Below are 13,480 nucleotides of genomic sequence, written 5' to 3'. Positions count from 1 at the left end.
TTTTGATTTGTGTTGATCATTACCCTCATAGCTGGTGTCAGAAAAAGTGGATTTGATTCACAAAGGGGCATAAGAAGAATAAGCAAAGTCATACACACACATGCATACACACTACTCCTCTCTCCTCTCCCCACCAGGTGATGAGGTCCATCCTCACATTCCTAGAATTAACCTAAAGGAATATAGGGTGTGATTCAGTTCTCACATCCATAATATGGAATATCACGTACCCTTTAAAATATTACAATCAACCAGAGATGATGTGTCCGCCTATCACAGTAGCAAAGATTAAAAATATTAATACCCAGTGCTGGGACGTATGAGGAAACAGACACTCATGGTCATGGGTCAAGAATGGTAGGAATACATTTTGAAAGTCGGTTAAGCAGTATATATCAGAATTTGTAAACACCTGTGAGAGAAGAAAAGCATTCCTGCCATCTAGGGGCTAGCTTAGCCCTCATAGCTAGGCCTTGGGCTGGTCTCTTGTGGAACACAAACAATTCCACAGAACACCATCATCAGACGAGGACACTCTGTGACTGTGATGGATCAAGACAAAAAAATAGGACCACTCTGTCATCATGTGTGAAAACAGAAAAACACTGTCCCATGCAATCCAGAGCAAGGGTCATGTCCTTAAATGAGGAAAAGGCAAGTTGCAGAATACCACTCTCCCATTTTTGCAAAAGAATAAATGTGTACATATGTATATTAGAAAATATGCAAAGAAAAAATCGGGAGACTACGTACCAAAGTATTACACGATTCAAAAATATGCTGTATAAGTACATTTATTGACACGGAAAGATTTTCACAATATACTGCTAGGGAAAAAGCATGTTACAAACAGCACTGAGAGCATGATTTCATTTAACTGTGTAAAAGTCTTATAAAGCGTATAACCCGACACTTTTACAAACAGAAACTTTCTCTTTAGCTCAGACCATGGGTTGTACTTCCTGCCATAAGACTTACAGAACTCAGCCACAGGCCAAACTCCTGGGAATACTTTCTGGACCATACAAACTTCCAGAAATCACCATCTTGTGGGTTGAGACAGCTGCCATTCTAGGTCGACTGTCACAGACACTGCTGGGCCAAACCCATCTATACATCCCATGCTTTTCTTCTGACCTCCAGCCAGGTGGAGCCAAAAGCCTAACTGACATGGCCAGATTGGAGAAAGTTAAATGTTAAGAATTGCAAGCCCGGCAGGGACATCATCCACAGCAGAATTGAGCCATTCAAACCAAATAGTCCCTGAGCTTTGAAGACCACCATGGGAAAAGTGAAGGGGGATTGTAAGGCAGTGTGGTGAGAGTGGGTTTTAGTATCAGACAAACATGGCTACCAGACAAAACAGCTATGCCACTTGCCAGCTGTGGGGATGTAGGAAAAAATTAAACCCCTCGGGTTCTCATTGGAGAGTACCCAGATTAATGACTTACAATAAAACGAAATACTAGTAGCCTACCCAACAGGATCATCGTGAGAAAGAAAAAAAAAAAAACCTGTAAAATGTGGTGCCGACAGTGTCTGACATAGAGTAGGCACTCGGGGAATGTTTCCCCTGTAAACCTCCTTCCTTTCTTTCTGTAAGAGATGACACTGACATAAACCAAATAGCCTGACAATATGAGAACTCCAAATGTGGTACCGAGATAAAAAATTAAATAAACTAACATGATATTTTGACTGAGACTCAGGTCCGTTTACGTGTTGTAGAATGAGTTGTGTGATGCAGGTGGAATAGGGAAAATAGTTATTCCTTTTACATTAAACAGTCTACACTGTAGCAATCCCTGCTTCCTTTAAGGATCAAGAGGGCACGTTTGGCTACGAGCATATATACGCTGTCGGTACTGGCGCTCATATTTCTGTGTGTATATGCCTTATTTCTACAACTAGACTATAAACTCAAGGGTTTTTTTGTGTTGCTTTGCTTTTCGTTTTTTGCCACGTGAAGCCACAAATGGATCTATGTAGATACTAATGAACAAGCTGGCTTACTTCCAATGTCAGTTCACGATCTCCTTACGGAAAATGCTACACATCTCCCAAACTAGACAGGATGAAGATCAACAGGTATTTTCGGCTCAAGGGGTAATATTCATTTGATATCCAAATATGATCTAGCTCAAACCCAGAGGCTGTCACAAGTAACATCACGTTAAAGATGCAATTTATAACGTGCACATGGTGATAAGCACAACATTATGCAAGGCTCTTTGGGAACATACAGCCTATTAAAGTTTGGAGATTGTTCCAAGTTTTCTCTTTTATTTCTGGCTCATTTTACAATTTTTCAATAATCGTTTTAACTTCACGGAACACAGCCTTGAGTTCATTATAACTCACGGGATTAACAACTACAATCAATCCCCTTCTGATATGCTCCTTTATGTTAACAAATATGGCCACGGCAGAAACAAGATTGGCTTTTGCCTCTTTCTGGTGAAAGATGAGTTTTAATGCTGACAATACCTCAATATTCATCATGTCTCTTGCTGCAATGGGATTTTCAGACATATTCAAAAGTACTTTCAAAACCAGATTTCTGGTTTTATGATTTCCCAGGGATAGCATACGGGAAAGCTCTGGAAGGTAAGCGGCAACAATGAAGTGATGGTCACGGTCAGCACTCAGCTGCCCTAATTCCTTTAATCCAGATCGCTGACCAGGTGAGTTCAAGGGAAAAGACACGGTTTCCTTACACATATGCACAACATGTAATGTACTCCTGCGTTGTCTTTGCTCCACAGAAATGGGATTCAGAGTAATTTCAGTCTTTCTTGTCATGTCCGGGAATTGAAAATGGAGCAAGCTTTCAATAACAGTCAGCACACCCATCTCATTAATGAGCTCTTGGGCAAGGGGATGAACCTTGATGATACCCATCGCAATTTGAGCTATTTTATGAATGACAGGATCAGCATTTGACTTAAGTAAGCTAACAAGTTTTTCAAAATCCTCAGAATTCAGGCGGCATTCCATTTTGCAAGGGCAAGGAAACGGCCTAATCCCATTCAGCTCCCTGATCCTGATCTGCCCTCTGATCTTCTCTATGGCCTGAGTGCAAGTCTCAGAATCAAATGGGTACGCGTCTATAGACTGTAGGCATATGGAAGTGCCCTCACGAAGACGGGCTTCTGCCGCAGGCAGGGAACCCGTGTTTTTCTCAGCTGAGGACTGGGCAGTACATGAAAGAGGCCTTGTCCTCGACGGGACCTGGTATCCAGATGCCAACAATGCCGGAATTTCAGCAGGGGCATTGGGCCAGACAGTTACCTCAGACCAGTCCTTGGGCCTATTTCTTTCATCAATTTCACACGTTATCCGGGACTTAACTATCCTGTACACGGATCCAGGATTAGCGTCAAAACTAGTTTTATCTCCACCCCAGGAACACTTCCCAATAACGACTTCCCCCTCCTCCTCCTGCTCCTCCTCTTCGTAGTCCTCCCACTCCTCCTCTTCGTCCTCCTCCCCCTCCTCCTCTTCGTCCTCCTCCTCCTCCTCCGCCCCTGGCCTAGGCTTCCAGGTGGCCCCAGTAGCAGCCTCTATTCCCAACTCCTCAGTATTGATTGAGGCACCAATATCAGTTTCACCTTCGTCCTTAGCGTTCGTCTGGTCACCACCAGCTTCTTCCCTGTTCCAGAACCAGGAACCGATACTGGCGTCTTCCCCAGCCCAGAACCAGGCATCAGTATCAGTCTCATCTTTGTGTGTGGTCCCAGATGCAGCACTCTCCTCAGCCACACAAGAAAAACCAGATACCACAGCGGCCTCATCCTCAGCCCTGGGACCAAAGTCTGTATTCATCTCCTCCCCTGACCTGGCCCAGGATCTAGGCATGGCCTTAGCCACGCCTTTGACCAGAGCCGTAGGCTCTGACAGGGCTCTTGCCTTCATCTCAGTTACAACCTTAGCCTCAGACACTCCCTTCCTCTCTGCTACTGCATCTGTCTCAAACCCTGCCTTGGCCTTGACTATGCCAGTAGCCTCCCTCTCTGCTTCAGCCTTTATGCTGGCCCCTTTCCTAGTTTTAGCATGGGTTCCACTCTTATCCTCAGACATGGCTGAAGTCTCGTTATATAGCCCTATTCGGTATCGGCCTTACAACTCAAGGTGTCTCGGGTCAGTGTCTTAACACTCTTTCACTGGGTCAGGCTATAGCCTTGGAAGCAACAGTCAGAGTCAATTGTCGGCTCGACAGTCACAGAGTCCCCTTTGAAAACACACAGCCTCTGTTAATGATACAGACAGAGGGCAGAGGCACACTCAGGCTGGAGGAAGATGACGGCTTCTGGGTGCAGACCTGCTCAGAGGGATGTTCTTCTGCCACTCCGAGGCCACCACAGCTAGCACTGCAGACGGACCTGAGTTGGAAGAATGAAACGGGGCTCTGAGTCTCTTCCCACTGTACTGCTCTATGCACAAAGTCACATAGAGAGACATGAAAGGAAGAGCAGAGACTGACTGTGTGGTACAAGTCGATAAAATGCATCCTCATTTTATCCCTTCCACGCTCCCACTACTCCCAAACAATACCCTGCCCAGGCCCTACACACTCTTTCCTCTGCATCAAACAGGAGCACGGACCGTGGGAAAGCTTGCTGAGATGAGAGCAAGAGAGGCTAAGGAGCACCCAGCCCTTCTGACCCCATGCTGGTGTACACCACTCCCCTACAGGTCTACCCAGGCAGGCCTCGTTCTCACGCCAACCTGCACTGATCCGGTGCGATTCTCCCCTCCTTCCTTGCTTCCAAAGTTGACAAGCTCTACAGCAGATCCACAGGCAGATCTATGGGCAAAAACACACAAGGGTGGTCTCTCAATCCAACAAACATCTGCCTTTCCAAATCTACAGCACTGGTTATGCAACATAGCCGACGTCCTTGGACCCTCTTGGCATCACTTCCTTCCCCATTTCCAACCCCGGTATCTACCAATCGCTCTATAGACATGATCCTGGCTCACCCACCCCCATTTCCTGTACACAAATGGGCGAGGGCAGAGGTGTCTGGAATGCTGGAAGTCAATGGTCCAAGATATGATCTGGTCTCACCCGACTGTCAACAGCCAACCCCCACCCCCGGTCAACGGGGGTACTCATGTTCATACCCACCTTGGATCCAAGCTAATAGTTCGTCTTTCTTAACTTCCAAGAGAACGGCTCCCTACAGACATCTATAGGAAAGGGACAGAGCTATGGATTGACAGAAGGACAGGGCACAAAAAAGAAGAAATAGGGGGACTAGCAGATGGCCCAACACCCATGACAAGGGTTATAACTTTAGCTTTCATATATTCACGGCCATGATAAATGCCTACCACCTGTCTAGGTCTCCTCCAGTGATTCCCCAGCCATCTCCCCGCCAGACACACAGCCTGTCTGAATACCCCTCCCCCCATCTCTGAAGTCAGCCATTTCCCAGGAGAGGGCACACCTCTTTCATTGACAAAAGCATGAGGTGTAGGAGTGGGTAGTAGAACACGGGCAACTATATTTAGAAAGCATGCAGAGAAGATAGTGGGAACTATTATTTCAATAATAGCATTATGTGCCCCCTCACCTTCCCCATGTGCTTCATACTTAGATCCTACCTCACTTACCTATGCGAGACTGCCCACACAGCGGGGTCCTCGGAAGATGTCCACCTCCCTACCAAAGGAGAGTCCTCCTCCTGGAGAATCAATACATAAAAAGCACTTGGCACATCATAAATTTTAGCCATTTTTATGTATTCTTATTGGCCAATTGTATTCTTACAGCCATGAAAAAATATGATACAGGCTGATTTTTATTCACCATCAGTGAAATTTGAGGTATTCTAGGGTAGCTATGAGTTGGAATCGACTCGATGGCAATGTTTTTTTTTTTTTTTTTTGGTGAGTGAGACAAGAAGTTTACAAAACTGAATGTAAGGTGGCATCTTATTTTTTGTACATAAAAATATAAATACATGCACACATGTATAAATATATACATATCTGCATAAGAAAGCTTTTGGAAGAATGTGATCCTGAAGAAAACATTACTAGGGCTTATTTGTGGGTGGTATGTGTGGTGCGGTGAATTATAGCCATGTGCCACATAATGTCAGTTCGGGCAATGTCCGACTGCATATAGGTCCAAGGTCCCATAAGATTATATAGCACCGGGAGGAGGAGCCTGTGGCCCTTCCTGGATTGGAAGGCTACCGGAGGCAGCGAGTGGATCTGCTGCTACGCTCATGTGAGTTGGCCAATGGGGTCCATGAAATGGGCAGATATGGGGGTGCTGCAGCAATACAGAGATGGGCTGAATCTAGACACATCCCTCTTGCACCCTCTGAGGCACAAAATGCCAATAAGGACTGCTCTGTCTGCCAGCATGAAAGACAGAGGTTGCAGATACCTATGGGGCAGATTTCCTGGGGGGAAGGCCCTGCACATAGCTGGCAAGTTGATTATATTGGACCAATGACACTTGTGGCACCAGGTGGCTACAAATGGGTCCTCACAGGAATAGATAGATACTTACTCTGGACCGGGTTTTGCATACCCTGTGACAGATGCAAATGCCAAAAACACCATTAAGGGATTGGAACAAAAGATATTGTTACAAGAAACACACTTTACAGCCCATAGGGTGTAGCAACAGGCCAAGAAACATCATAGTAAATGGACATACCATGTTGCACACCACTCTCAGAGTAATGGTTTGATAGAGAATTGGAATGGCCAACTCAAACATTTGTTATCTAAAACAGAGGGAGATAAAGGCATGAAGGGCTGGCTCACATGCTTTCATGAGTATGTGCTCACAGTTAACATGTGGAGGGCAAAGGGAGGATCACCACTGGACAGATTGCTACGCTTCTCTGGGGGATCTGGGGAAGAGGGATTGGGGGAGGATGCTGGTGCCACTGTAGAGTTTTTCCCCATGTCACCTAAAATTACTTATTTCCTGCTGGATGCTACAGCCCAGGACCAGGGATGCAGCTGCAGGCGCTGGAAGCAGGGGTGATCCCTAAGCAAGAGACTGTAACTATACCCCTGAACTTGTATGCCAGAATTCTCAAGGGCCTGATGGGATGGATTGTACCTTCCCCCATCTGGCAAAATTGGGGTTGACAGTGAATACTGCTGTATTGCCTAGTGGCTGAGATAGCCCACTAGTGTTATACCCAGGTAACCCCACCCAACACGAATGGGAGTGGATTGAGGGGGAAGCACTTGCTAGACTGGTGTTGCTACCAGCAATATGGACTAGCACAGCAGCTAAACCTGATGTTCTTTCCCAAGGTCAAAAAGTTTGGGTAAAAATAAGTGACAAATGGAAGGAGGGGAAATAATAACTGAAGGTAAAGGAAGGAATAAACGGGTAATGCAGTAGGGGAAATCTAACATTATACTGATACCTCAAGAGATACTCAGAGCAAGGGAATAATCTCTCAGGTAAATTTTATCAGAGGCCAGAAAGGGTTAATCTGAGATGACTTTTGGAGAACCTGACCAGAGCAAATGGATACCTAGGGCAGACCTGAATGGCTGGTACCTGAGTAACCTCACCCTGAGTACTCTGTGCCCTACCGAAGGACTGATTGTTAATGACTATTTGGGACTAGCAAAATGATTGGGAGGGTGTCATGGATTGAATTGATGTCCCCCCAAAATAACTGTCAACTTGGCTAGGTCATAATTCCCAGTATTGTATGATTGTCTACCATTTGGTCATCTGATGTGATTTTCCTATGTGTTGTAAATCCTATGACTCTGATGTTAATGGGATGGATTAGCAGCAGTTATACTGATGAGATCTACAAGACTAGATAGTGTCTTAAGTCAATCTCTTTTGAGATATAAAAGAGGGAAGTGAGCAGAGAGACTGGGGGACCTCATACCAAGAAAGCAGTGCCAGGAGCACAGCGTGTCCTTTGGACCTGAGGTTCCTGCGCGGAGAAGCTCCTAGGCCAAGGGAAGATTAAGGACACGGACCTTCCTCCAGAGCCAACAGAGAAAGCCTTCCCCTGGAGCTGACGCCCAGAGTTTGGACTTGTAGCCTACTACATTGTGAGAGAATAAATTTTCCTTTGTGAAAGCCATCCACTTGTTGTATTTCTGCTACAGGAGCACTAGATGATTAAGACAGAGGGGGAAGTTAATTCTTCAAGTATGAAGGGCCAGTGGCTGGAAGAGCCGGGGGTGGCCTGCGGTGCAGTGAATTACTTAATATGGCCCTTCTAGCCATAATCTTTGTGACTCCCACACAAGGATTCGGTGGGACTATGCAAATAAGGTGCTTATGGCCCCTCAAGGGGATTGGACTGCTTGCTGCTCATGCAAATGAGGTGCGTGGAGCACTTGTGGGGGTGGGACCATGCAAATAAGATATATGAAACTCTAACAAGGAGATTGGTCAGCTTTGCCATCCCCCTAGGCTTAAAAGGAGGCACGAGAGAGAGAGAGAGAGAGAGAGGAGGAGCTGGAACACAGAAAACAGCAAGATGGCTGTGCAGCAGTAGCAAGAGCGATAGCAGCACGAGACTGCAGGAACCAGGAGACTGGCGCCAGACAGCTGAGGTGGGGCTTCCCGACCCACGGAGCTGAGAGTTGTAACACTTGCCCGAGAAGGCCCTGAGCAGGGCCCAACACCAGAGGGCAAGATGAAGCTATCCCGATCAAGAACTGTATCCTGAGTTGTTCCTGTTACTTCTGAGTTGTTCCTGATTCTGAGTTGTTCCCTGTTACTTACCTAATACACCACTTAACTCTTAACTCTATGTATGGTTTGTGAGTTCTGTAAGATGTTGCAGTAACTTACAGAACCCAAAGACCAGAGGAAGAGTACTGAGGGGAGGAGGAGTAGATGATGTTAGACATGATGGGGTGGTAAAGTAGTTTAGAAAAGTTGGACATTTGGGATATCTTTAACCTCTGCCTCATAGGAGCCAGTTTGTGTTAATCCTTATAAAAGAAATTAGTATATTTTGGGGGAGTTATTTTATTTCCTTTTCTATGTTATCTATTCTTACATCTATTATAAACACCTATTGGTCTTGCAATTATACGGAATAAAAAAATGGCAGGGAATCCTACGTGTTCTCATCCCCACCCACAGGAAAGCAACTCAGCTTTACAATGAGGAACATCCCCAAGGTACAGGAAGGGAGACAAGATGTCAGGGGATCCCCTTTCACAGTATAACAAGGCCCATTTTCTCCACCTTCTAAACCACACTGATTATTATCGAGATTTTTAATTTATGCCTAGTAAACTGACAAAAAACAAACAAACAAACATGGTAGCTGTCTAAGGCTGGGTTCTCTAGAGAAGCAAAAGCAATAAAGTGTAGATAGATAGATAGACAGACAGACAGACAGACAGACAGACAGACAGATAGATAGATAGATACAGAGATAGATACAGAGATAGATAGATAGATAGATACAGAGATAGATAGATACAGAGATAGATAGATAGATACAGAGATAGATAGATAGATACAGAAATAGATAGATACAGAGATAGAGAGAGATATAGATAGATAGATGATAGATAGATAGATAGATAAAAAAAGATAGATTTATATCAAGAAAATGGCTCACAAAATTATAAAAACTGGAATGTCCCTAGTGGCATAGTGGTTAAGTGCTACAGCTGCTAACCTGAAGGGTTGGCAGTTCGAATCCACCAGGTGCTCCTTGAAAACTCTATGGGGCAGTTCTACTCTGTCCTAGAGGGTCTTCATGTGTCGGAATCAACTCGACGGCACCGGGTTTGTTTTGGTTTGGTGTACCGTCCCAAATCCATGGGTCAGCATAGAGGCTTCTCCTGATTCACATAGCTGCAGGGGTTGGTGAACCCAAGATTGGCAGGTCAGACAGCAGGGCTATTGCTCACAGGTTGCACAGATGGGTGAATCCCAAGATCAGCAGGGAAGATGGCAGGTAAGCTGCTAGGTCAAGACCCAAGAAGTGGAGGTCAGATGAATGGGAGCCAGGTGCAGGATCCAGAGTAAGCAAAAGCCCATGAACCTTGCCAGGAAGTCCACTTATATATTCAATGCAGGCCATACCCCCAAGGAAACGCCTTTTCAACTGATAGGCTACTCACAGCAGATCCCATCATGGAGGTGATCATATTATATCAAATCTCATCCTGGAAGTGATCACATCATCATACGACTGACAAGCTACATCATAACTGCCAAACCACTGAGAATCATGGCCCAGCCAAGGTGACACATAACCTTAATGATCACAGTACCTTGGTTTCTGTTATTGTGCTTTGCCCTGATTAACAGTAAGCTCTTACAAAAGGAGGTAGCGTATACTGTGTAGCTGTATGGACTCAGGAGCCACACAGCCTTGTTCAAGTTTTGGCCTTGCAAATTGCTTTCTGTGCCTCAGTTCCACTATGATTAAAGTCGGTTGCAAAGTACCTCCTCACAGGCTGTTGTGAGGATTGAATGAGTAAGTATAGCTTTGGCATATACAACAGTGTTGGGCACAGAGGAAGTCAGCAATAAATACTAACCATTTTTAACATTATTTCTATTCTAAAATTGACCGTTAGTGTTTCTAGTGACCCTTTTATTATTTTGTGAATTTATCTTGATAGACATGGGTTGACTTTCATAATATGTTTGTTGGAAAAAAGCAGTTCAGAAAATTGTAAGTAATATCATCTCATTGTTGTCCTTAAGTATACAAGTGACATTCACATAGTAAAATTTCTGAAAACAATATCTATATTCAACTCTTAACGGTGCCTACCCATGAGAAGTAGACTTTTACAAGTTTCTAATTACTTTTTTCCTTTCTTGAATTTTCCATTTTTACCTATGTCAAACACGTCTTGGTTTTGGAAGTGAAAACAATGGTAAGAACAAATAAATATCTCAGCTTGCTATGGGTTGGAATCAACTCCATGGCAACGGGTTTGGTTTTTGGTTTTCTACCCATAAATAGAAGGAGCCCTGGTGCTGCAGTGGTTAAGTGCTTGGCTGCTAACTGAAAGGTTGGCGGTTTGAACCCATCAGCCAATCTGTAGGAGAAAGATGATAGCCAATTAAAAAAGCACTGGGAAAAATATTTGTAACTTATATCTCCCACAAAGTGTTGACTCACTTCTATATCAAAGTTTAAAACAGAAAAGCATAAAAACTAATTACCCATTCAAAAACATGTAAGGAATATCAACAGCTTACAGAAAAAATGCGAATTCTCTGTGAACATATATAAAAAGGCTCAAACTTGCTTTTAGTAACAGAGATGCAATAAAAACTACACTAAGATAACTTTAGGAACCCCAGGTGGCACGATTGTTAAGTGCTCAGCTGTTAACCGAAAGGTTGGCAATTTGAACCCACCAGGTGGTTCCATGGAAGGAAGACCTGGCAATCTGCTCGCATAAAGATTACAGCCTAGAAAACCTTACGGGACAGTTGTATTCTGTCACATACGGTGGCTATGAGTCGGAATCGACTCAATAGCAATGGGTTTAAAGATACGTTGAAGTCCTAACCTCCCGTACCTGTGGGCGTGACCTTGTTGGGAAATAGGATCTTTAAAGATATTATTAGTTAACATGAGGTCATACAGGAGTGGGTGGGCCCTAATCCAATATGACTCGTGTCCTTATAAAAAGAAGAGAAGGGACACAGAGGGGCCTACAGGGAAGCGGCCATGTACAGTTGGAGGCAGACATTGCAGTGATGTACCTACAAACCAGAGAACACCAAGAATTGCTAGGAACCATTAGAAACTAGGAAGAGGCAAGGAAGGACCTTCCCCTAGAGCCTTCAGAGAGAGCATGTCCCTGCCGACAAGCTGAATTCAGACTTCTAGTCCCTAGAACCATGAGACAATAACACAAATGCTTTGTGCCTGGCTGCTAATCTACAGGTTGGGGTTCAAACCTCCCCAGTGGCACTGCAGAAGAAAGGCCTGGGGATCTGCTTCCATAAAGATTACAGCCAAGAAAACCCTGTGGAGCAGTTCTACTCTGTAACACATGGGATCACCATAAGTAGGAATCAGTTCAACGGCAATGGGATGGTCCTCCTATGTTACCTGCCAGTTAATCCTTGGTGCATATTTCCCTGAGCCTTGAAAAGTGATTTACTACACACAGGGTTGCAAGCTAACACTACATATGAGGGACAGACATCTGGATGAGAGATAGGAGATCTACCTAGGCCCCAGTGCCACACCTAACCCAGTTAAGTCTAGGGAACCTTGGGTAAGGCACCTGGGCTCATCTGGCCTCACCTGTCCAAGGGGCGCAGAGTAGCCCTGCTCCTAACCAGCAACGCCTCAGGGACAGGGCGGTGGGATTCCCATCTGAAAAAGCGTTCCGAGCTCCTCAAAGGGAAAGTAATTCACCATGGAAGTCCAGGGAATGATTTTAACACCCAAGCCATCTACTGCATAGTAACAGTGATGATCACTGCCTTTTCATTTTTATAATTATCAACTTTTTGCTTTACTTACAGAAACATCCTCTGCTACATGGCAAAATCACTACAGAGGCATAGTTTCCACCCAGAGAGCTATGATTGCTGCCTAACATCAACCACCATGGGTTGCCATCATTCAACAAGTGCCTTTTTCTTCTTCCTAACTGGACTGGCTAGGAGTACAGTACTGGAGACGTGCTCAGTTCAACCCCTAGCTGTGTCACTTACAAACGGTGTGACTTTGAATACTTTACTTCACCTTGCAGTATCTCAATTGCCTCATCTTGAAAACTAGGATTATATAATACTCACCTATAGAAGAGAAAAAAGATTTAAAAAATAAATGGTCAGACTGCGGCGGGGAAAACGGTGGACCAGAAGGCGGGAGAGGAGAAGCCGGAGAATCCGCAACAAGCTGGAGCCACAGGAGGACCTGAAGAAGAAACAGAAAAACCTGTGAAAACTAAGACTGTTTCTTCCAGTAATGGAGGGCAAAGCGCCAGTCACAGAGAGTATTGGGAGGAAAAGTGTTACTGGACCATTGCCTGAAAGTAAATTTAGATAAAATTAAACACAGCTGGTTTTGTCATGGGCATTTGTTTTGTTTCAAGCCATAAAGCAGTTTTGCATTGCTATCAGTAGATACAGATGCTTATCTCTTTAAAAGTAACCATTTTTTGAAATTTTAGGTAAACGAATATTTGATATAGCTCACTTCACCTTAATGGTCTTGTCTGCCTTCACTAGTCTTCAAAGAACAACCATTTGCTACCAAAGTAAATCAGTATTTTGAAAATAAAAATAAATGGTCAGGAATAATATTATTCTCAGAATTCTACTACAGAGAACATTGGGACACAATGAAATGGGGGTTTATCCCTGCTTGCTGGTACATTTCCATCTATGCTATCTGCTAGCTCTGCTATTATGCTAATGTCAGAAGCATGGCGTTCACAGAAAGAAGGAGGCAAAGGCGGAAGGAGGAACCAACATTTGCTGAGGCCCACAGATGCCACAGGCTGTAGGGTT

The 13,480-nt window shown here is 44.5% G+C and overlaps 4 protein-coding genes across 9 annotated transcripts in view; 2 read left to right on the top strand and 2 right to left on the bottom strand.

Moving 5' to 3' along the window:
• The window catches only part of LOC126069639 (protein BHLHb9-like), a 241,386-nt gene extending 228,535 nt beyond the window's left edge, over positions 1-12,851 (bottom strand). Inside the window, exon 1 of the mRNA XM_049873244.1 lies at positions 12,764-12,851. The gene's annotated coding sequence lies outside the window, so the exon portion shown is untranslated. The remainder of the gene's footprint in view (positions 1-12,763) is intronic.
• The window catches only part of LOC126069623 (protein BHLHb9-like), a 283,683-nt gene that overhangs the window by 130,824 nt on the left and 139,379 nt on the right, over positions 1-13,480 (top strand). The window lies entirely within an intron of this gene.
• The window catches only part of LOC126068709 (nuclear RNA export factor 3-like), an 87,565-nt gene that overhangs the window by 27,798 nt on the left and 46,287 nt on the right, over positions 1-13,480 (top strand).
• LOC126069637 (protein BHLHb9-like) lies at positions 802-12,851 on the bottom strand. The gene is made up of 6 exons (XM_049873241.1): positions 12,764-12,851; positions 5,620-5,690; positions 5,132-5,193; positions 4,729-4,807; positions 3,503-4,382; positions 802-3,424 (listed from the first exon to the last, which is right to left on the bottom strand). Exons 5-6 carry the CDS (start codon positions 4,078-4,080, stop codon positions 2,299-2,301), a joined length of 1,704 nt encoding a protein of 567 aa, XP_049729198.1. The 5' UTR covers positions 4,081-4,382; positions 4,729-4,807; positions 5,132-5,193; positions 5,620-5,690; positions 12,764-12,851; the 3' UTR covers positions 802-2,298.

Source organism: Elephas maximus, chromosome X (genome assembly GCF_024166365.1).
Source record: "Elephas maximus indicus isolate mEleMax1 chromosome X, mEleMax1 primary haplotype, whole genome shotgun sequence".
Lineage (NCBI taxonomy): Eukaryota > Metazoa > Chordata > Mammalia > Proboscidea > Elephantidae > Elephas > Elephas maximus.
Note: the sequence above shows the minus strand (reverse complement) of the source record. Positions and strands in the feature narration are given on the sequence as shown.